Source organism: Pteronotus mesoamericanus, unplaced genomic scaffold, assembly GCF_021234165.1.
Source record: "Pteronotus mesoamericanus isolate MK-2021 breed Mesoamerican mustached bat unplaced genomic scaffold, CSHL_Meso_final contig_182, whole genome shotgun sequence".
In the NCBI taxonomy this organism is placed as follows: domain Eukaryota; kingdom Metazoa; phylum Chordata; class Mammalia; order Chiroptera; family Mormoopidae; genus Pteronotus; species Pteronotus mesoamericanus.
Window position 1 is genome coordinate 41,828 of NW_026555078.1, and position 21,399 is coordinate 63,226.

General features: G+C 52.6%; 1 protein-coding gene across 2 annotated transcripts in view; it reads left to right on the forward strand.

Annotated features, from left to right (window-relative positions):
* Positions 1-15,693, forward strand: part of SETD3 (SET domain containing 3, actin N3(tau)-histidine methyltransferase) — a 57,442-nt gene extending 41,749 nt beyond the window's left edge. Inside the window, exons 7-13 of one of the 2 annotated variants that reach the window (XM_054567057.1) lie at positions 1,650-1,708; positions 2,493-2,607; positions 7,834-7,908; positions 8,973-9,139; positions 9,994-10,079; positions 13,022-13,182; positions 14,311-15,693. In XM_054567057.1, coding sequence (XP_054423032.1) covers positions 1,650-1,708; positions 2,493-2,607; positions 7,834-7,908; positions 8,973-9,139; positions 9,994-10,079; positions 13,022-13,182; positions 14,311-14,766 — 1,119 coding nt within the window. In that variant the 3' untranslated portion in view covers positions 14,767-15,693. Of the gene's footprint in view, positions 1-1,649; positions 1,709-2,492; positions 2,608-7,833; positions 7,909-8,972; positions 9,140-9,993; positions 10,080-13,021; positions 13,183-14,310 lie in introns of those variants that run through there. The other variant, XR_008528620.1, reaches the window with a different exon arrangement.
* Positions 15,694-21,399: the final 5,706 nt, after the last annotated feature.

Below are 21,399 nucleotides of genomic sequence, written 5' to 3' on the forward strand. Positions count from 1 at the left end.
AATAACAAAAGCAACGGTGCTGTCCCGCCTCCTGGAGTCTGACAAGGGGTGGGGTGTGCTATGGATGATGTGCAGCTTTATGTCATTGTAAGCTAAAGGCAATGCCAGCCACGGCTTTTCTGGGGCTTTCCTGCGGTCCTCCTACCATCACATCCGTGTGGGTAGAGGGACGGTTCTTGTCTCACGGACTGTCCTTTCGTGAGGGCGGCGCCGGCCGTGGCCAGCGTGTGACAGTGCTTCCTGGCCCCGCAGACAGGCTCTCCCGGTGTCACACAGCTGCTAGGAGATGGCCAGGGCGACAAGTGACGTGTTGACTTAAAAGTACCTTCTTTAATTTTGTTTTTATTACCACAGCATTGAAAAGTTATGTGATTTTATTTTTGTACGGCAACTCTCCTTCCAAAGGGTTAAACCTGGGCTAAGGCTTAGAGGGCAGAAGCGGGCACCTGGGAGCTAACACCCAATTGGCAGCCTTTTGTAATATATAATTTGCCTAAAATTGCGCACTGAGCACAAGCTTTTGTTTTCTAATTGATTTACGGTTTGAGCCACTTTTACCTCATCCCCTACTGTCCTGCCTACGGTGCCAGCGAGCACATTACAGTGAGCGATGATAAATTACCGTGCACTTGTGATGCTAATGCGTCAGGAGTAAAACCACGTCCTGCGCGGAGCTCCGTGCACGAACAGCGGTGCGGGGACGCGGAGCCAGAGCTGCGCTCGTGTCGCCGAAGTCGCCATTTGTTCATTCGATCGCTTGCTGCGATCTGTCTGTCAGACTGTAATTGAAACTGAAGATTAAAATGATACTGTTACAGCTTTTAATTCCTTAATTGAGACAAAGTTTTTAAGTGCTTGAAAGGTCTAAGGGGCGGGGGGTTGGGAGGGAGTGTTGTGAAGAGAGAACATGAAATCTATAAAATTTTCTCATAAGTGTGAAGTTTTGAACATTTTTACCAAATGTTCTTTTGTCCAGAAAAATAAGTAGTAAAATTTAAATATGCCAGTCCTTATTTTTTAAAAAATCTGTGTGTAAAATTTATTTTGTAATTTCACAGAACTGTCTTTTGCCTGATTTCTGTCCGGGAGCTACACTCACCCTGCAGATGATTCATTTGCACGGAGCACGTTGATTCGCGTCCAGATGATTTAAGTCGGAGATAAATGGAATAAGTTTCCATTTATTAGAGTGCCTTTAATTGTCCCTTTTATCGCTGAAAGGAGGGATCTGAAACCTGGGCCTAAGGGACGCGCAGCACCTTGTAGCAGGAGACACAGAGGCAGGCCGCACGGGGGACCCCTGTCTTTGGGGGCTCTGGGTTCCTGTCGGGTGGGCGTGCCTGCCTTTGCTGAAGTCAGTCCACCTTAAATTTTATTTTTGTGCCTTGCCCATGAGTTCTGGTATCAAAAGAGGAAGAAAGAGGAAGAAGCAGATTTATGGCGGCTGCCGGGCACAACAAATTAAGTTGACAGTGATGTATGAGAGCGTAATAGCATGATGATCCCTCAGCAGCGCGGCTGGGCGCCTCCTGCTTCATTTGGCTCTTGTTAGGATCTGTTAGGCAGCTCAATAATGAAATTCTGCTGACTGATTTCTGTTTTCCCTTTTTCTCTTTTCACCTCTGCTTTCTAAAACTTCTAATTCCCAGACCCACCCTCATGCCAACAAACTGCCCTTGAAGGATTCTTTCACTTATGAGGACTACAGGTGGGTGTGTTGGCGGGGTGGTGGGGGGTGTTGTGTGGGTGCGTGGGTTGGGGGGTGGTTTCTGAGTGAGTTTGGGATCTTAGAATGAGAAATGCTGCAGTAAGAAGTGGCCCGTGTGCCCACCCAAAGCCCCGAGACAGAGGCGGTCTGTCAGAAGCCGTAACGGACTGCCGGGGCGGGTGGCAGCATTTTAATAGCCACTCACCTGCAGTGGCAGGGCTAGTTGAGGCGGTCAGGTGGTGCTGGAGATCAGCATTAATGGGCGGTAGTCATAGGGTTTTTTTCCTTTTTACAAAGACTGTTTTAGTGTAAAGTGGAGCTTCATTTTAAACAGAAGATTTAATTCACTGTACAAGATAATAAAAAGTAGCCCTCCACATTGTGGAGTTCTTAAAAGAATTTCGTTAAAAGATCAGTAAAGAGTTACATGGTTTGCTTTCCACTGAGGCTTAAAATAGCTGCAGAGTCAGCACTGGGCAGGGAGGGTGGGCTGGCCTGGCCTGGGGAAGGGGCCTTGGTGGCCACGAGGACTCGGGGAGGCCGGCAGGGCTCTGTTCGCGGTCCTCCGTCCGGGTCCCTGCGTCCAGGCCTCTGGCTCCTCCCGGGAACGCTCTCCCTTCGTCGCGCACTCCTGGGTTCCCTGGGGCTCCTTTCCCTTCCCCTGCCGCCCCCCCCCCACCTCCCCCCAGATCTAGATTTAATTTGAAACGTGACGAGCCATCGCGTCCGGGAAGGACTGGAGACACAGGAGCCGTCGAGTCAGCCGCCTCGTCTCTCGCCACAGGTGGGCAGTCTCCTCTGTGATGACGCGGCAGAACCAGATTCCCACGGAGGACGGCTCCCGGGTGACCCTGGCGCTGATTCCCTTGTGGGACATGTGCAATCACACCAACGGCCTGGTAAGGCCCTCCCCCGCGTTGGGCTCAGTCGGGGAGCTGTTGTGGGCAGACTCGGAAGCGGGCACCCCCTGCAAGCCTGTTCTCCCCGGTCGCCTCCTGCGAAGGGAGCAGACCCCTGCCTGCCGCCCGCAGGCTGTGGCCCATGTTTTCCTCGGCTCGTGTTTACTTAATCCTGAAACCCGGGCACTGGAATCTTACATCACTTCTGAAAACCGCAGTGAACTGCATGTATTTGCTAGGCCATAATTCTAGCCTAAACATTCATTTTCTTATCTTATTGAACCACAGACTAAACCAAGGTTCTTTTTTCTTATTCTTCTTAAAATACTGATTTATTGGGGGGGAGGGGGGGACCTTTCTTCCCTCTTGTTTTTCTTTTATGTTCCTCTGCCAACTGTGTTCCAGTTGTGGAAAGCTCTGTGATTCCTTCCCGCCCCCTCCCTTCACCTGACGTGTTGACATGTCGTTGGCCCTGCGCATTCACCTGCTTTGTTCCCAGCCCCCACTGGGTTCCCGGTGCCAGGGCGGCAGGGCGTGCGCTGGGCGGCGGCCTTGACTACAGGGCTCAGTTGCACCATCAGACTGGGAAGCACTGGGCAGCAGACGCAGAGAAACAGGGAAATTGTGTGGCGATTGTTAATTACGACGCACAAAAGGCGGAAGCTGCTCTCTGCGTCCCGGCAGTCTGTGGGTTCTAAGCAACGACAAGGTTGGCGGCTCTCTCTGCGCTGAGACGGCTGTCTGGGGACGGTTCCCCGGCATCCGTGCATCGACATAGGATCAGCTTCAGAGCATTTTGAATTTTTAAGTGTTAACTGGTATACTGGTTTGGTTAATTTTTTGTTCATCTTTTTTTCAGTGTAGGCTTTCTTTGTTATTATTAACACTCTTATAAATAGACTGGAAAAACGCTGTAAGTATTTCACATCCAATTCCACAAAATGGCCAGCACACGTGTAACATGCGCCAGACACGTGAGATAGCATGCGCTAGTGCCGACGTGGGGCGGTCCGGCCACAACTGCATGCCCGAGCTGTGGAGAAGGGTCGTTCCACCTTTATACTTACAGTTTGCCTTAATTTAGAGATGCTTAATGTAGTTAGACATTTTAAGGGATAGTAGGATTTTTTTTTTTTATTAATGAATAAAATTTTACATTCTCTTCTTTTTTTGGGGGGGGCGATTAGATCATTGGTTTCCAAACTGTATTGGTCATTATGGTTTTTTTTATAGCTAAAATTTAAAAGTACATACTTTATTGCAAACACACAAAACAAATGAAACAATCTAGAAGCCTCTGCAGTAAGGTGCAGGACTCCTCCCCCAGCAGCCTTCGCGCCCCGCCCCCCGCCCCCCGGCCTCGGGCCTCCCAGCCGGACAGCGTCCTGCCCGCCCCTCCCAGCCTCTGCTCTGCATTTGGAGTCTCTCTCTCTCTCTCTCTCTCTCTCTCTCTCTCTCTCTCTCTCTCTCTCTCTCGTGTTTGTGTTCCTTTCTTGTAAATGGCATTAAACTATTCGCTTTTTTCCCTGAAAAAGTGAAGGAAAAAAGTTAGTGTATCGTAAAACCTAAATAACGAGTTGATGGCAATGCTGATGCTGTGTTCTCTCTGTCACTGTGCATGTGGCCTTCGCCCCCCACAGCCCTGGAGGAACACGGCGCACCTCCAGAAGGTGCCTGCTGGACGGTGGTGCTTCCTCACAGGGGTCGCTTCCCTGCACGGCTAGCCCTGCCCCTTTGACCTTTGTTCCCGCTGCGATTGTAGGGCTTCATAGGGAAGTTCGTCTGGGAGGATTTAAGAATATTTTAGTGCTGAAAAATTGTGTACGACACGTATTAGTAGTTCATGTCTTTTTAAAAATAAGGTACTTGAAGGTAATGCTGGGCTTTTCCGGCACTAAATTTTCTTCTGTGTGTATCCTGACAGTTGTGAGCTGTTTGTTCTGACTGTCACTGTGGGAGCAGGTAGAAATTTGTGACCCAGCCACGCTGTGTGTTTCCAGCAACGTCCCAAACCCGGGTGCCGGAGCAGCGGAAGGGGCGGGTCTGTGGCAGTTGGGCACGGGCAGCGGCAGGGGAGGAAGGCAGGACCCGCCTCCGCCAGAGGGTCGGGACCAGGTGCTGACTCAGGCCACGCACAGCAACAGACTCGGGCAGGCCTGTGAGATTTGGCATTAAGCTGGAAGAAATAATACGTCTGTTAAGTTCTGCATGGCTTGTTCAAAATTAACGTAAGCAGCAGGTTTCCTTTCTCGAGGTGGTTGAATTTACACAGAGAAGCACACTTCTAAGTGGTGCGTGGGCCCCTGTGTTAGCTCCGGTAGGTGCGGCGCGTCGGAGCGTTCAGCCTGGCGGCTGAATACGTGACTGCAGTCGGGCTGTGATGCAGGAGCGTGGGGAGGTTGTGCAGAATGCGGGAGGCCCTTCTTCAAGGCCTTCTGTTTGAGCAGGGAGAAATCTAAGGCCTTTAGGTCGGCAGGAGCCTTAGGGCCTCACAGTAAAAAGCCCAGGCTCTTCCCGCAGCAGACAGGGCCGGTCCCGCTGCCCGCCCCCCTTCACGCCCCGGCACACCCAGCCCGCTCCCCGTGGCTCTCCCGACGCCCACCTCCGGCCTGCACTTGCTGCTCCCTCCGCCTGGACGCCCGTCCCCAGGGCTCCCGCAGACTGACCGCTTGCCAAGCCGTCGGGCGACCGTCCTGCCCTGAGTGCCCCGCGCGGTCGCCACTCCCCGCCCCGTCCTGTCCTGTCCTGTCCTGTCCTGTCGTAGGTCTCCCGTGTTTCTGCCCGCGTGTTGTCGGCCCTCCCTGCTGCTTTGTTCCCTCCCGCTGGGCCTTGTGCTTGCCCGGACTTCCTGCTTGCCTGTGTGTGCCCTGTCAGGTCCCTGTGTGACCACACTGTGGAGCCCCAGACTTCCGGGTCTGGAGTTGACAGGCAGTCCTCTTCCCGGCCTGGCTGTCCAGGCCCTGTTTGGGGTTGGACCAGTGATTTTGGGTGGGGACTTCATGGAGCTACTCTGCCGGGACGCTGGGCTTCCTGTGTTTCTTGATTCCTTGTTTCCTCCTGGTCTTGCAGGAGTGTGAAGGGTTTGTAGGTCTGTGCTTAAGTGAGCGTTGCCTCTGGGGGTGCTGGGTTTACAGACCAGTGTCACATGGCCTTTGATCCCAGAATGCTGTTCTTGGACTCACAGTAGTGATGTGTTGGGCCCAAATGTTGGGACCTTTATTAGCAAGTAGCACTTGCTGGTCTTGAATTTTGATTCTCTGGGGCAAAAGGAAGGAGGCCAAAAGGAATTAGTGTGCCTTTACAAACAGCCTCAGAGATTGGCATGAGCGGGGTGGAATACTCCTAAGCAAGGGCTTTTATTATTTTTTTAATTTGTTTTTTAAAATCATGTTTATTCTATTACAGTTGTCTCAATTTTTTGCAGGAGCTTTTAATATACCACATTTTGCCACATGTGTTGTGCTCCCAAGCATACTGTGTATGCATGTTTTTGGCCCAAACTCAGGAAAAAAATGTTTCATTTTAATTTTTTGAAAGATATTTATTTATTTTTAGACAGAGGGGAAGAGAGGGAGAGAAACATCAACTGGTTGCCTCTTGTACGTCCCCAACTAGGGACCTGGCCTACAACCCAGGCATGTGCCCTGACTGGGAATCAAACCAGCAATAAGTGCTTTGGTTCATAGGCCGGAGCTCAGTCTACTGAGCCACACCAGCCAGTGCTTGTTTTAGTTTTTTAATTCAACTTTTTATTTATTTGTATTTAAAAACAAACCTTTTATCGTATTCCAGGGTATCATTTTGTATGTGGATATCATTATTGCTTTCTAGATTTACACTTTTAATGTATGAGAATAAATAAAGAATTAAAAACATTTCTGTAGATACAGAATTAGCACTACCCATGTGTAATGCGCATCCTTATTTTCCCCTAAAAAATCTGGGCAAAAAAAATGCACATTATACATAACAAAACACAGTAAGGTGGGGGCTCTGTTTTCCCCCTGGGGTTCCCCTGGGGTTCCCGCGGGGAGCGAGAGCTCCCACAGGCAGCGTCCGGCAACAGGTGCAGCAGTGTGGCGCACGGGGGCAGGGGAGCCGCAGCTCCACCTGGCGGGCGGGCGCTCAGGTAAATACCCGCGGGTGGGTGGCCGAGGCGGCACCGTGGGGCCCTGCAGGGACAGGAACAGAGTGTGGTGCCCAGCAGGGGGGAGGCGGCAGCCCAGGTGGCAGGCCGGCGGTGCGTCTGCAGGCTGGAAGGCAGGCCTGGGCCGCCTCGTCAGCGCGCCTTGCTGGAGAGTTGGGATGTGTTCCTGTAGGCAGGGTGGAGCGCGCTGAGAGGTTGTAGACTGGAGGTCGGCTCTGTGATGTCGCTAGGGCCATGGGACGACAGGCCTGGGAGTGGAGGCCAGCTGGGCAGTTTTGCAAATCGGATACGCTGGGCAGGAGAGCAGCAGGCCCTCGGTCGGCAGGGGACTGGCCCAGGAGGAAACACTCCGCGTATAATTCGGAAGGTAAAACGCCGACCCGCTGAGGTGCGAAGAGTTCTTTGCGGCTTACGTGGCAAGACCTTGACGTTGCCTGGTCTCCACTAGGACAGAGGTGTTTAGGGAGAGATGCAGGTTTTGGTGTAGTTAGTGGATTTCCTGCATTTATTTGTAATGGGCTTAGAAACTCACAATATAGCTCTCAGCAGAAAGAAAGTGAATAGGATACAACGAAGTTATTTCTCCTTTGCTTATCTGAAAGTTTTAATTTCTCTAATTCCAGAGTAAAATGTACATATAACTCAGAAATGGAGCTTTTCTTTTCTCCTGATTCTTTCTCTATGGAAAACCTACTTCAGTTTCTTAAAGGCCAAACATTGGGCAGGGACAGTATTTGCAAGTCAGTAGAGTTCTCAGGAGGACCTAAATCCACAGCATTGTTGGGGGAGGCGGGTGCGGAGCCTCCGCAGGCAGGAGCTTTGTAATAAATGGTTTATGTTTGGTTGAGACAAGCAGGTGATCATCTATACGATCTATTTTCCTAAGAGGATGTCCTTTAGGTGTAGAATCTTCCATAAGAATTTCTGGTATAAATAGTGTTCATTAAAGTAACCGAGCAGTTCTTCACTCAGCTTTATAAAGCACGCACAGTGCTTTTAAGTGCCTGTGAATAGCTTCTATCCTCTAACTGCCCACAAAAGATCCCCCCTGAGCGAGCGACCCTTGTCCTTGCCTCCAGATCACCACGGGGTACAACCTGGAGGACGACCGCTGCGAGTGCGTGGCCCTGCAGGACTTCCGTGCCGGAGAGCAGGTGGGTCCCGCGTACCCGGCGCGGCGTGGGCAGGCAGCACGGCCACTGAGCTCCTGCTGCGCTAGCACTTTTACAAGGTGTTTAACTTGGGCAGAAACACTGGGGACTATATTTAGGACTGTTTGGGGAGCAGGTCTTGAGACGTAAAGCTGTAGTAAACACATTGTGCTTTGCGTCTGCAAAGAAAAAAGATTTACATGCAGTTATTTGCACAGCTGACCAAATATTAGTAAAGTTGTTAACTGAAAAACTTTGTGTTATGAAAGTCAGACATTTTTCAGTTTTTAAAAACTACATTGTTTTTATTTCTTTTCGTGTTAAGTAGACCTTTAAAAGGAGGCCGTTCAAGTGGCAAAAACATAAAGGAATTGAGAACCACAAAATCTACTTCTTGTACTTACACTTTTATCTGTGGGTTTTTATCTAGTAATGTGGGCAGGGGCAGGATTAAGCCTTTCAGTTTGTTTGAAAATATACCCGTGCGAATACCTGCATTCCATCTATTGATCTTATGACTGAGCAGGTAACACAAAAAATCCAGAGCTGGTGTAGACCATTGCTGTTGCGACTGAGACAAAATGAAAACTGTTAGGCTGACACAGAGTACTGGTCTGCTGTGTGCAGACCACTCCATAGACCCTGCTGCGAGGTCAGGATTGCCACAGGCCTGGAAACGCATTTCCGATGGGCGTGGCTTTAAACCCGTGGCCTAGAAGAGGGGCTCTTGTATGGGGGGGGCCGTGAAGGGCAGAAGTGAAGCAACAGTCGAATTGGCGCCCAGAGGGGCAGGGCTCGGAGGGAGGCCCCCGGGTGGGGGGCGGCACTCCTCCTCGTCTCTGGCAGTTTGGGAAGGTGGGGGAGGCGGGGAGGTTGTGCACCTGCGGGAACTGCGCCCTGGCTCTGCGCGATACCCAGGGAGGAGCAGAGTCCCCGCCACGCAGCCTTGCTGCCTTAGTGTAAAGCTGTGTCGCATCTGTGGGGACTGACCCTTTGCCCTGCTTTGTGCTGAGAATGGATGTTAAGTCTCTTTTATGTCCCTTTATTTTTTCTTTACTGCATCTCAGATTTACATTTTTTATGGCACTCGGTCAAATGCAGAGTTTGTGATCCACAGTGGTTTTTTCTTTGACAATAATTCACACGACAGAGTGAAAATAAAGCTTGGAGTGAGTAAAAGTGACCGGCTCTACGCGATGAAGGCCGAGGTCTTGGCCCGTGCTGGCATCCCCACGTACGTAGACAAGGGCGGCCAGCTCTCCCTTGCGCTGCTCAGACTGTTTCCAGTTGCATAGTGTGTACTTGGTGTGTTACTAAAGCTTCCCTGCAGAAGTTTGTCTCGCTGCCTTTACCCCGTCCAGACCGTGGCGATGCCTGGTGACGCGCCAGGCGCTCAGATAAACACACTGGTGTCGCTGGGAGCCTCCCCAGTCAGTTCCCGGGGCTGTGGCCTGAAATCCTCATTAAGTTAAATAAGTGCTTTGGTATCATTAATGTCTTCCACCTTGAAAAGGTTAATGACCTGGATCAATTTGTTTCATTTAATTCTTTGCCACCATTAGTTTCTGTAATGAAGTCGTGATCCTCAGTGACTTCAAGAATTTCTGGTTAAATTCTTTAGGATTTTAGTGCATTTGAGGTGCAAAATGATAAGACAAGAATTATGATTTATTAGTTCTCCAGGGAACAGAGGAACCATTCTTAATGAAAATGGGTTATCCGGCCCTTTTTTTATTGAACTTGTCAATATTTGATTAATGATTAAAATGTGAACTCAACATAAATTACTGTTAACATTTCTTAAGAACCGCAGGTGTGCTTAATTCTCTCAGTGCGTTGTATGCAAGCTGAGGCTGCGGCCGATAGACTGTAGGACCTGATGGCGTGGCCGGTCACTGGCATCCTCGGGGGCCAGGCTGGCCAGCGCCCGAGCGAAGCTGGAAGGCGGCTCTCTTGCAGTTCAGACAGGAGCCGGGCTGGCGTGCGCAGCTCCATGCCCCGGAGGACGGCCCCGTGCGCTGTGGGTTGGGGGTTTCATGAGGAGCAGGGAGGTCTCCGCAGAGGGTGACTGATCTCCTGTTTCGGCAGCTCCAGCGTGTTTGCTTTGCACTTTACGGAGCCGCCTGTCTCTGCGCAGCTGCTGGCTTTTCTCCGCGTGTTCTGCATGACCGAAGGTAAGTCACTTCCGGAGAAATGGTCGTTTTTTTAATTCATGAAAATATAAAGCATTGAGTTTCAGATTAAAGGTAAAATTGCTGAAAACTAAAGTACCTTTTGGCAGGTGGTAAGTTAGCAATATTGGAGAAAGAAGAAGTTGTTGTCTTTTGCCCTGGGAATGGTTTATTTAATCCTCGATGTGCTGTCAATATTCATTTGTCACAAACAATTCTCTGCTGCCTTGGAAGAAAACTGAAAACATCCTGGATTGTCTTACTGTATCGAAATTGCGCCTTTGGAGATGGGAGGTTTTGATGTGCTTCTCACCGAGAGCGGCGGAGCCCAGTCTCTCTCCCAGCGCGCGGACCTCCGCTGCACCCCGATAGCTAATGGCGCATTGGTACTGAGGCACGCGCTCAGCAAGGCACCTGTGGCGATGGCTTTGTTTGGTACCCAGGCCTGTGTTCCGAGCCTGATACCGCCAGCAGGCCTTTTCGTGCCGGCGCCCTGTTAGAGTCGGCAGCGCGGCCAGCGGGGTCTGCCGGAACCGCCAAGTGTTCTTGTCTCTGGCCTCTTTTCAGGCACAGAAAGAGTCAAACGTGCATCGAACATCTAGGTTACATTTGCTTAGGACAAGTCACCTGGGTTTTTACTGAGATTTGACCTATCGTGGTGGTGGCTTTCCTTTTTCATTGGAAGCTGTGCGCCACATACGCTGGCGTGGAGGCTCCACATTTAGTCGTGCGTGTGTTTGCCGCTGTGGCCAGCCCCCGAGTCCTCTGTGGAATGGGGCGGGGCGGGGCGGGGCGGTGAGTGCGGGGCGCCTGGTTGAACAAAAAGCGCGCATTCTCCTGGGGACAGCCGCCCAAGCGCTGGGGGGGTGCATTTGGGCCGTGACCACTGGCCGTCGCCTTCAGAGTGGGCTCTGCTGGCCTCTGTTCTCCCCAGCTCCCCGGGTTTGTGTTGATCCAGGAGAAGTGGACGTAGAGGACACTTAGTCCCCAAACACCAAGAGGGGAGGCCAAAAACGCCGAGGCGCCAGGTGGCCCTTGTCCCTCATAAGCAGCCACATTGCTGTAGCCTCACCATCATTCGGGTGAGAGCTTTGGGTGGCTTCGTACTTCGGTAGGAGTTTGTCAGTTCCAGTAAATGGACACGTGTTAAAGGTTAACTGTAGGCTTTTCTTGCATGTAATGCAGGGGTACAAAATTGAATGTTGTCCTATGCTGGAGGAGTTTGTGACAAAGAGACGGTGGCAGTGGTACCCCTGTGACTTACAAGAGCCCACAGATTTGATGTTAGTGTCATCAGCCTGGTGGGAGACAGGGGTCCCTGTGCACCTGACGTGGGAACAGTAGCTCGCAGAGGATGAAGAACTGGGGTGCTCTGGGGGCAGGCGATGGCCCTGACTGGCTCCAGAGCCCATGCCCAGGCATCCCACGTGGTGGCTGCCGGTCGGCAGGCGATAGGATCCATAGAAGAAACCCTGGTGTCCTAGGGGTCTGGAGGAGCCAGGCTGAGGAGCAGGGCGCCTGCTGCTCTTGGGGTGACCGGAGCTCACCTGCCCCCGCAGTGGCGGGGGAAGCTGAGGAGCCCCGCGAGGATAGGGTGGCTCCAGGCACAGGGCATCTGTCCGGTGGTCAGCGGAGCGGGCAGAGCAAGGAGGCCCTCGCAGGAGCCCCGGGCGCACTTCCCGAGTGTGGCGGCCTGGGCCTGTCCTCCTCGTGTGGGTTCGCGTCCCCCGGGCACGTGAGCGCCTGTTGGGGCAGGGGGCGGGACCTGGGCAGCTTCGGGAAGAGGGAAAACCCTAACCTCAGTTCTGGGGGCTTCTGAAAACAAATTTCAACCACTGGAGGCTGAAGGAATGCTTTTGTAACTTTTCATGATTTTATACAAAGAATATAAACAGAAGAATCAAACATCCAAAATTCCTGAATTATCACAATCTTTTACTGACAAGGGCAACTTAATGAATTTCTTTCTTGAACATTTGATTAACTTCTGTTTTGTTTACAATTTTTAAAAAAAGATAAACTCCTTGAATCATTTTAGATCTGCTGTTTTTTTTCATTTCCCTTTAGTCATAGACAGTTTGTCATGTCAAGACAATTGACGTATCCTTCGAATTACTCTAATACTGATAAAAGTTTGGTTGGCTGGCAACAGAAGTTCTTGCATTTGCATTGTAAATAGTGACAGCTGTGGGGCATTTTGCTCTGAAAAAGACACTGTCTCATAATTACATAAGGAGCGGGTGGATTTCTTGAGCATGAATAGACCCGGCATGTTTTGGGCTTTTGAAGATAATGTGCCAGGAGATAAACTGCTAGAGCAGTTGCTGAATTCTTTCCTCTTAAATATAGTTGAAGGTAATTGAGATGTTCACTGGCGTTCATTTGCAATTGCTATTTAAATTCCTGACAAGTGAGGGACATCCACACGGTTTTCATTAACTATGCTTTTCCTAGTCCATTTTCTTGTTTCTGACTGTGGCCTCCGTGTTTTGAGATGGGACGCATAGCTGGCGCGGGTCCACTGCGTGAGGAGCCCCAATCAGACCTATATTGAGAAGGCTCGCTACGGTGGTCTGCTGCCGTTGGTTTCGCTTGCTCCATTGCTCACCTGGATGTCTTTCTGACCCGGCTGGTGTGGCACGGAGCTCATGGCTTGTAGGGAAGGTGTCAAAATGCCGCAATAGATTGTCTTTTGAAAGGCACCTCATGGACCTGTCTGAAGGCTCTTGGTGTCCCTCATAAAAACCATGAACATGGAGGCTTCAACCGAAGTCCAACTCGGGAAGATCTCACCTTGTTTTCCTGCCCAAAACTTAGCTCCAACTGCTCTGCAGAGTCTAGGAAGGGCCCGGCCGAGTGGGCCGCAGGGAGGAGGGGCTGCTGGAGAGCTGCTCTGTCAGGTGGAGCGCGTCCCCCTGACAGATGGCTTTGTGTGCTCCTTGCAGAAGAACTGAAGGAACACTTGCTGGGAGAGAATGCTATCGACAGGATCTTCACCCTGGGGAACTCTGAGTACCCTGTGAGCTGGGACAACGAGGTCAAGCTCTGGACGTTTCTGGAAGACCGAGCCTCGCTTCTTTTAAAAACGTATAAGACAACTAGTGAGGTAATTGGATTGAATGAGGGTTTGAGCTTTGTCATGTTTGAAAAGATGCTTAATAAGAGATTCCTTCCCACAGGTGAATTACTATAATTCCTTTTTTTTTTCTTATTTAACACGATTACACTTAAGAATCCTATTGAGGCATTGTTGATTAGAAGGTAAATGTTTCACATTATCTGATACTCCTCTATAATTTCTAATTCATGATACAACAGACAGAAGCTTCCGTCTGTGCTTTCAAAGTCGGCCATCAGGTCACTCGCTTTAAATGTTCATTCAGCCATTCATCCATTCAGCCATTCATCCATTCAGCCACTCAGCCACGGGCCGAGCCCTGGGGCCCCCGTAGCTCGTAAGACAAGACAGGTTCAAACACATGGAAGGTTCTCTGTCCCACGTGTCAAAGCTCCTTGGATTTAGGCTCTCTCTTTTGTTTTATGATAGTTTGAGGCATAGTTTATACACAATAGAATTCACAGTGTTAAAGTGTACATTTTGATGTAAACGTATATAGTCATGCAGCCACCTCCACAGTCAAGCTCTAGAACCTTGTGTCATGCCCCAAATGTCTCATGCCCCACCCCCAACAACCACTGACCTGTCCTCTCTGTCTCTAGATTTGCTGATTAAAACTTCTTATGATTAGCCCTGGCTGGTGTGGCTCCGTGGATTGAGTGCTGGCCCGCGAACCAAAGGGTCGCTGGTTCGAATCCCAGTCAGGGCACCTGCCTGGGTTGCGGGCCAGGTCCCCAGTTGGGGATGTACAAAAGACAACCACACGTTGATGTTTCTCTCCCTCTCTTTCTCCTTCCTTTCCCCTCTCTATAAAAATAAATAAATAAAATATTTAAAAACAAGACCAAAAACTTCTTATGATTAGCCCTGGCTGGTGTGGCTCAGTGGGTTGAGCACTGGCCTGTGAACCAAAGGGTTGCAGGTTCGATTCCCAGTCAGGGCATATGCCTGGGTTGCGGGCCATGTCCCCAGTAGGGGGCGCAAGAAATGCAACCACACGTTGATGTTTCTCTCCCTCTCTTTCTCCCTCTCATCCCCTCTCTAAAAATAAATAAAATCTTTAAAAAAAAGCTTCAACACTTTTTATGATTAATTTGCTCTTTTTTTATTTTCTAGGAAGACAAGTCCATCTTGAAAAACCAAGACCTTTCTGTTCGTGCAAAAATGGCCATTAAGTTGCGCTTGGGTGAAAAAGAGATTTTGGAGAAAGCGGTGAAGAGTGCGGCCTCGAACCGGGAACATTACCGCAAGCAGATGGAGGCGCGCGCTCCGCTGCCCAAGTATGAGGAGAGTAACCCGGGGCTGCTGGAGGGCGGCGGGGTGGACTCGAGGCTGCCCCTGGTCCTGCGGGGCCTGGGGGAGGGGGCCGGCGCACAGGGGGCCCTCCCCCTCACTGAGGCCAGTGGCCGTGCAAGGGCTGCGGAAAACGGGCTCATCAACGGCCAGAACTCTATCTCCAACGGGACCAGGTTAGAAAAGGAAAGTTTAGATGAAGAGGAAAGGAAAAGAGTGACTGCAGATGCCAAAGAACCTGCTTCGGAGAGCCCTGGGGAAGCCACAGAGCAGCTCTGAGGACGTGCGGCCCCAGATCCGGTCAGCGGGGCTGTGAACGGTCCACTCATGTCGCTATGGCTCCTTATGCCATGTTTTTGGGGTTTGTTTGTTTTTTTTTTCTGCAGAGAGGAAAGTGTTTTTGCTGCTTTATATAAAAATAATTTTTTTAAGTTATTTAAAAAAAATCTAGCTTCCCTTTTTTGATTAAGATTGCCATCTTGCTTTTAGGCAGAACAAGCAAGCTATCCCACCACGACAGCAAAGGGGGGAGAGAGGTGCCTTGGAAGATTTTGCAGACCCATTGTGGGCAAAGTGTTTTCTTCCCGGGGAAGAGTTTAGCTCCTCTCTCAGCTGTGCTTTTGTGGGCCTGTCATCGTGACAGCCGAGCGAACGCCTCTCTGCCTCCTGCCAGCAGGACGGGGGCAGCGGGGGGGCCGGGGCGGCCCGGCCCCACAGCCGGGAGCGGGCTGGAGGTTTGCGAGCTTGTCTGGGCAAAATCATCTTTTCCTTTTTTTTTTTTTTTTTTTTTTTATTTGTTCCCCCAAAACATACAACACTCCAGTACCAAAAGAAAAGGTAAGATGGCAACCTTATTTTTAATAGTTTTAAATGTTGATGATAACCTTAATTATATAAACACACACACACCCGCCCTAGTGATTTCTAAAGACTTGTTTACCTTTTGTGTTGTTTTACTGTATTAAGAACTTGTCTTTTCTCCTTGAATCAAAGTAGGACAGGCATCATCTTTCTAGTTTCCAAAGCTGGCTCTGATTTGGAAGAGGCGCGTCGGACTTGCAGTGAGGGGCTAGAGGGTTAGCAGCTGCGGCGGCTGCCACTTTGTGCGGCCGGGCTCGGAGCGAGGGGCTCCCGGGCTCTTCCGGTTTTCACAAGCTAGAGATTTTCCAAGCTACACTTTTGAGTAAAAAGCCTTATTAAAAGGAAACCATGATTAATATATTGGTCTCTTCCTTTTCTTTGGAGTGGGACAGGCTCTGAGTCGAGGGTTTATGCGAACCGTCCTCCTCGCCCACCGGGCAGGGCTTCTACTGGAGCGCTGCCGGCGCTCTGCTGGCCCTGAGGATGCGGAGCTGAGGAGAGGCTCGCGCTCGGCGTACACAGCCACTAGGCGGTGCCCCGGAGAGGCAGGCGGCCGGCCAGCAGTGGGTGCGCAGGAAGAGGGGCGCTTACGTTTTAGGGGAAGTAAAGGGATGGTGTCCTGGTGCGGGAGGGGGGCATCTGTCCCCAGAAAGCCACCACTTTTCAGATTACGGATTGCCAGTCGCAATACATCACCACACTGACTCTGATGCCCTAGCAAACCCGCCACTGAATTCAAAAACGCTGTCCTTTGCTCGCCCAGCCATTGGGTGAACACCGCTGCTCACAGGTCGTCTCGCGACGGTCCCAGGGCGCCTCCTCGGGGAGGGCTCTCCCCGCAGACGCAGCGCTCCCTTCTGCGCTGAGCACGCCTGCCTCTCGGGACCCAGCAGGCCCGTCCCTGCTTCGCCGGTTGTGCGCGGCAGGCTGTGTCTTTGTGTGAGGTCAGCAGCTCTGCTTGTGCGGGGCCTGGGACCCGCGTCCGTTGGTAGGGGGTGCACGGTTCGGCCTTCCTCACGAGCGGCCGCCTGTGGCTGCCCGCTCTGCCGCCAGCCTTGTCCCTGAGGCCCTTTACCAGGGCAGCGCAGGAGCCGGTCTCTCACTTAGGAACTTCCCCAAGGCCGATGCATGGTGGTCCCCAAGGAGTGTCCCGCTCTGGTAGAGAAGCCCCCGTGACCAGAGCATTTATGATTGACGTGCCTGTAGTTACATGTGTCATTGGAGTCAAAGTTTCAAGTCTCATGTTAACTGTGGCCTTTGAAAAGAGAGATACACAGCTCAGACAGGAAGTAGCATCATGAGATGGGATAGTTTGGAAACATTCCCTGGAAAAGACTCACGTTTGGGTGGAGCTGGAAGCCCCCTTGGGCAGCCCCGGGGAAGCTCAGGTCCTCGCAGGCCCCCGGGACGCTGGATCCTCTACCTCGGGCGCCCCTGCATTTCCTTGTAAGATGACAGAAGGCACTAAATTACCAAGAGCCCTTGCTTAAGAATTTGGAGACCATTCTGTCGGTGAGCTCCGCGTCCACAGGGTCTGTTTGTTAAGGTGATTGGACCACAGGGTGATGACATGTTAGACTCCCAGTCGGGGTCAGTCTCTGTCGGTGACATAGGAGCGGCATCCGGGAGAACAGGGCGTTTTTGTGTCGTAAGACAGAGTGCCTGTTGAACGACATCCTCTCCTGAGTCCGGTAGCAGAGCCGTGGGATGGTTGCTTAGGGTCAGCGAGACCACAGCACGCGGCGGGCGCCCCTCTGCCCCGCGCGGCTCGGCAGGCGAGAGGCGGGTGTCCAGACCCTTGCAGCCGCCGCCGAGTGTTCGAAAATGGAGGAGAAGTGATTAAATTGGCACTGAAGAACCCTCATTGCCATCTGTCACGAAAACAGACCTTTCTCTCAAATCATTTCAAAGTTTACTTTCTCTTAATGCTTTTGGATACGAGGCTGTTCAGACTGGTCATTGGAAAAATGCCAGCTTCTGCTTCTGTTTCGTTAGCTCTGTGTGTTATTTGTGTAAACAGTTAGCAATTAGATTCCACCAGCCTAGAAAAACCGCTCAGTTTTTCCACGCAAATGGGCGAAAATGATGGGTGATTTTCCCCAGTAGTTCTAGGATAAGCTCTCTAGAAGATGCATTTGTGAGATGGGGCGAGACATTAAAAATTTCAGGTTCCTGGTACACGTGGTTATGCTAAATTAAACCTTCACCTAAAAATGAGGAAATCAGCCCTCGCCAGGGGGTTCAGTGGCTTGGAGCGCCATCCCGTGCACCCCCCAGGTTGCCGTGTCGGTCCCTGGTCGGGGCACATGCCCAGGTTGTGGGTTGGATCTCCGGCGGGGGACGAGTATCCTCTCTCTGTAAAATCAATAAATATATCCTCAGGTGAGGATTTAAAAAAAAGGGAGGGAGCTCATTTTCTGTAAATTATCACTGTATTTTTTGGTAGTTAATATGTGCATGTTAGAGTGAAAGATTTAAAAAAGGACAAAAAAAAAAAAAATGGTCCACAGAGAGCCGATGCGACCCGAGGCCTGGGCTGGGACAGCAGGACCCTAAGGAAAGTCAGGGTTGCACGCGGCGGGGCGGGGGGGCGCGTTGGTTTGGGGGCGGGTTTCAGGGAGCCTGGAATTTAGCGCTGACTGTAACCGTGGCGACGGTGAGATGCTTTTTATGAGATATATTGTGCTGTGTTCATACTACTACTGATCTGGCGAAATGACTGTGTGTGATGGGGTGTAGCTGAGAACCTGACCCAAGGACTTGGCTCACTTTTATCTAGACGTCAGTTTCAGGTAGGTGCGGGGTGGCGTCCGATAACCTCATTAAGGGTCACCCTGCTATTTTAATCAGCACCTCCTATAATATATTCCTAAAATTCCGTGTGTAAATTGAATTTGAGTTACTGGAATTGTATTTAAATGTGCGGGTGAATTTGTTATTTAAATGAAGCCGCAAAGCTGGTCCTGGGCTGCTCGGCCCGAGGGAGGGAGCCTCAGCCGGGCCTGCACCCTGTCGTCCTGTATTTGAAGAACTGTCGCATGAAGGAGGGATGGACAGGGGGAGGACCGTGCCCGCCGCGCAGGCTGGGCCACAGCCAGGCCGCTGGCCTTCGGGGTGACTGGCCCGAGGAGGGCCCTCTGCCTGTCTGGAGCACTTTGATTTTATGAACCGTTTTACAGAGGACAGGAGGCAGACCGCGGTGGCGGCGTGCGCATGCAAACACAGCCTGCTTCTCTCCTGGCCGTGGACACAGGGACAGCCCGCGCGTGCTCTAGTGTCTCTTGGGGGGTTTGTGCTTCCTTCCTGGAGAGGGACCGGGGGCCATAGGGGACCGCACGTGAGCCCCGGCGCCGTGCCTGCTGTGCTGAGCACTCTGCGTGGGGCCTCTCCTGGGAGGCAGGGAATCTTGGTGCTCCCGGGGTGGCAAGCCGTCCCGCTCTGCAGCCAGCAGCGTGCGTTGGTGCGTTGGTCCATCGGTGCAGGGGCTTCCAGCCCGGGCTCAGCAGCAGCTGTGCTCTCAGCGCGGTGCTAGGCTCTGTGGTGATTAAAAGATTCTTAAGGCACTGTGGTGTCCCCCAAGGGGGTGAGGCAGCCATTTGGACACACCCATAACCTGAGCGGGGCACACCGTGGTTCACGACGGGGCACGTGGCACATGGCACGTGGCAGTCAGGGGAAGTGGGAGGGGTGGAGGGGGTGGCAGCTGGGCGTCCAGGGGTTTCTTTGTGAGCCATGGAGGGGGGACAGGGAATGGTCAGGTGTGTACGGGAGGCCTGGCCTCCAGGATAGATCCTGTGGGAGACTGAGCCCGGAATGCCACCGCGCCGGCAGGTGCCGGGAGGCCCGCTCCTGTGCCAGGCGACCCAATAAATGCTCCATTAGGTGGGAGAACGTAGCGATTGCCGGCTCCTTTAGACACAGGTCGCCCTTGTTAGTCCCCTGGGAACGAGGTACACAGGCAGAGGAGGCCGTGGCCACGGACCTCATGGCATGGTCGCCAGAGCTGGGCCCACTCATGCCGACCGTCCCACGTCGGCTCAGGCTCCTGGGACGCGTTCACTGTCCCTGGAGCCCTTTTGCCCACGGGGGCCCCTCTCCTTGGCCTGGACGCTGGCCTGCTTGTGCGTGTGAGGATCATATGTGGATTTTGTACATATATACACAAATACATGTGTTCATGGTGTGTGTGTGTGTGTGTGTGTGTGTGTGTGTGTGAGAGAGAGAGAGAGAGAGAGAGAGATATGCTCTCAAAACTCGCATTCTCGGTGTCAGTCCCCAGGGAAGGGACTCGGTGCAGGGTAGGCCGAGCTCCACGGTGCAGGCGCTGCCGCGGGCGGGGTACTGGGGGCCTCCACCTGCTCGTCTGAACGCCTGGCACCTGGCGTGTGCTCTGAAAAGGTCTCTCTGCTGCAGGCCAGCCACAGCAGCGGGAGACCCCGCACCCCGGGAGCTGCGAATTACGCCCCTCCAGGATGATGACAGTGTCCGTCCTTCCCTCGGCCTGTTCCTGCTGGCTGAATCCTGGCTCCTCAAGAACATTCTAGCAGCCAAGGGTCAGATAGTGGCCGAGTCTCCAAGCACCCTTCTCCATTGTAACTGTGCCTGGTTGTGGAGGAGCTACTTTAAGGATCACGAGACCTGCCCGAACCCCCTGAAAGCAGCCGAGTGCACCCGGTGGGCTGCCTCTGCGGCGGCCACCGCCTCCCACCCGCAGAACCCACTGTGCCCGAGCTCCGTGCCTGGCTCTGCCTCGTGTTCTCTTCTCTTTCCAAAACGCGAGGAACGGGCGAACCCCCCCCCTCGCTCTCACTCGCATGCAAGTGACTCGTAGCAGTTGAGTCCTTCCAGAGACTTAGTGTTGGAACCTACCACCAGGATTTTAGCCCAAGAAGAAACTGCTCCCCAAAGGCCTGAGCTTTGGAATCGGGCAGGCCTGGCGTGGGACCCTGCCCTCTCCACCAGGGCCTCAGACCCGCAGCCGGTTTGCTCAGGCGCCGGGCCTCCTTGTCCTTATCCGCGAGGTGGCGCCACCCTGAGGCTGCCGGCAGGAGTGGCTGTGACGGGGTCGAGGACCCGGAACTCAGCGGGCACTTGTAAACAGGGCCCAGCCTTGAGGCATCTCGGCCACGCTGGAAGAAGAGCTGCCTTGGGCCACACATCAGATACATTGAGACATGGAGTCACAAAAACATCTTCTAATGTTTTAAGTAAGCATACGATTTTGTGTTGGGCCGCATGCGGGCCACGGGCTGCAGGCTGGACGCCCCTGCGGCGGTTCCCGCTGGCACTGCCAACGGGCCTGATGGAGAGCGAAAGGCTTCCTCCCGAGAGGGTGCGGGTCATGCCTGACAGTGGTCTTCCCATCAGCCCTGGGATCTCAGGGGGTGGAGCTCAGTTCTGTCTGCCCCTGTCCCGTTCACCTGCCTCATCCAGGCTGGACAGATACCGCAACCTGAAAACGTTTATACCTGCATCTTTCTAGGTAGGATGAGGTGTCCCATAGGCACCTCCGAATTTCTTGGCTTTAAGTATTCAAGTAAATCTTAGAGGCAGCTCGAAGCACAGCGCCCCCTAACTGTGGGTGCGGATGGTGACCACGGGGCAGTGGGAGACAGCAGCGGGGGGTGGGCGCGCCTCAACAGACCAACGCTGGAGGCGGGGCTTCGGCCGGTGCCAGTGTGCAGTCGAGCGAGCCCAGAGACGCTGCGGGAGTAGCGGCTACTGCTTTTTCATCCAGAACCTAGAGAAGTTCTTGTTGGTCATTGGCAGTTGTCAAAATACGTAGCGTCGGGCTGTCCTCTGACGACGTCCGGGTCTGGCATCAGGGTGGCAGCGTCGTCAGGGCCAGGAGACCAGGGCAGACCGCTCTGCGTTTTGCAAGGGCCAGAACGCCCCTGGCCAGTGCGGCTCGGTGGGTCGGTAGAGCGTTGTCCTGTGCACTGAAAGGCTGCCGGTTCGGTTCCTGGTCAGGGCGCCTGCATAGATTTAGGGTTCAGTCCCCCGTCAGGGTGTGTACGGGAGGCAACCAGTCGATGTTTCTCTCTCCAACCC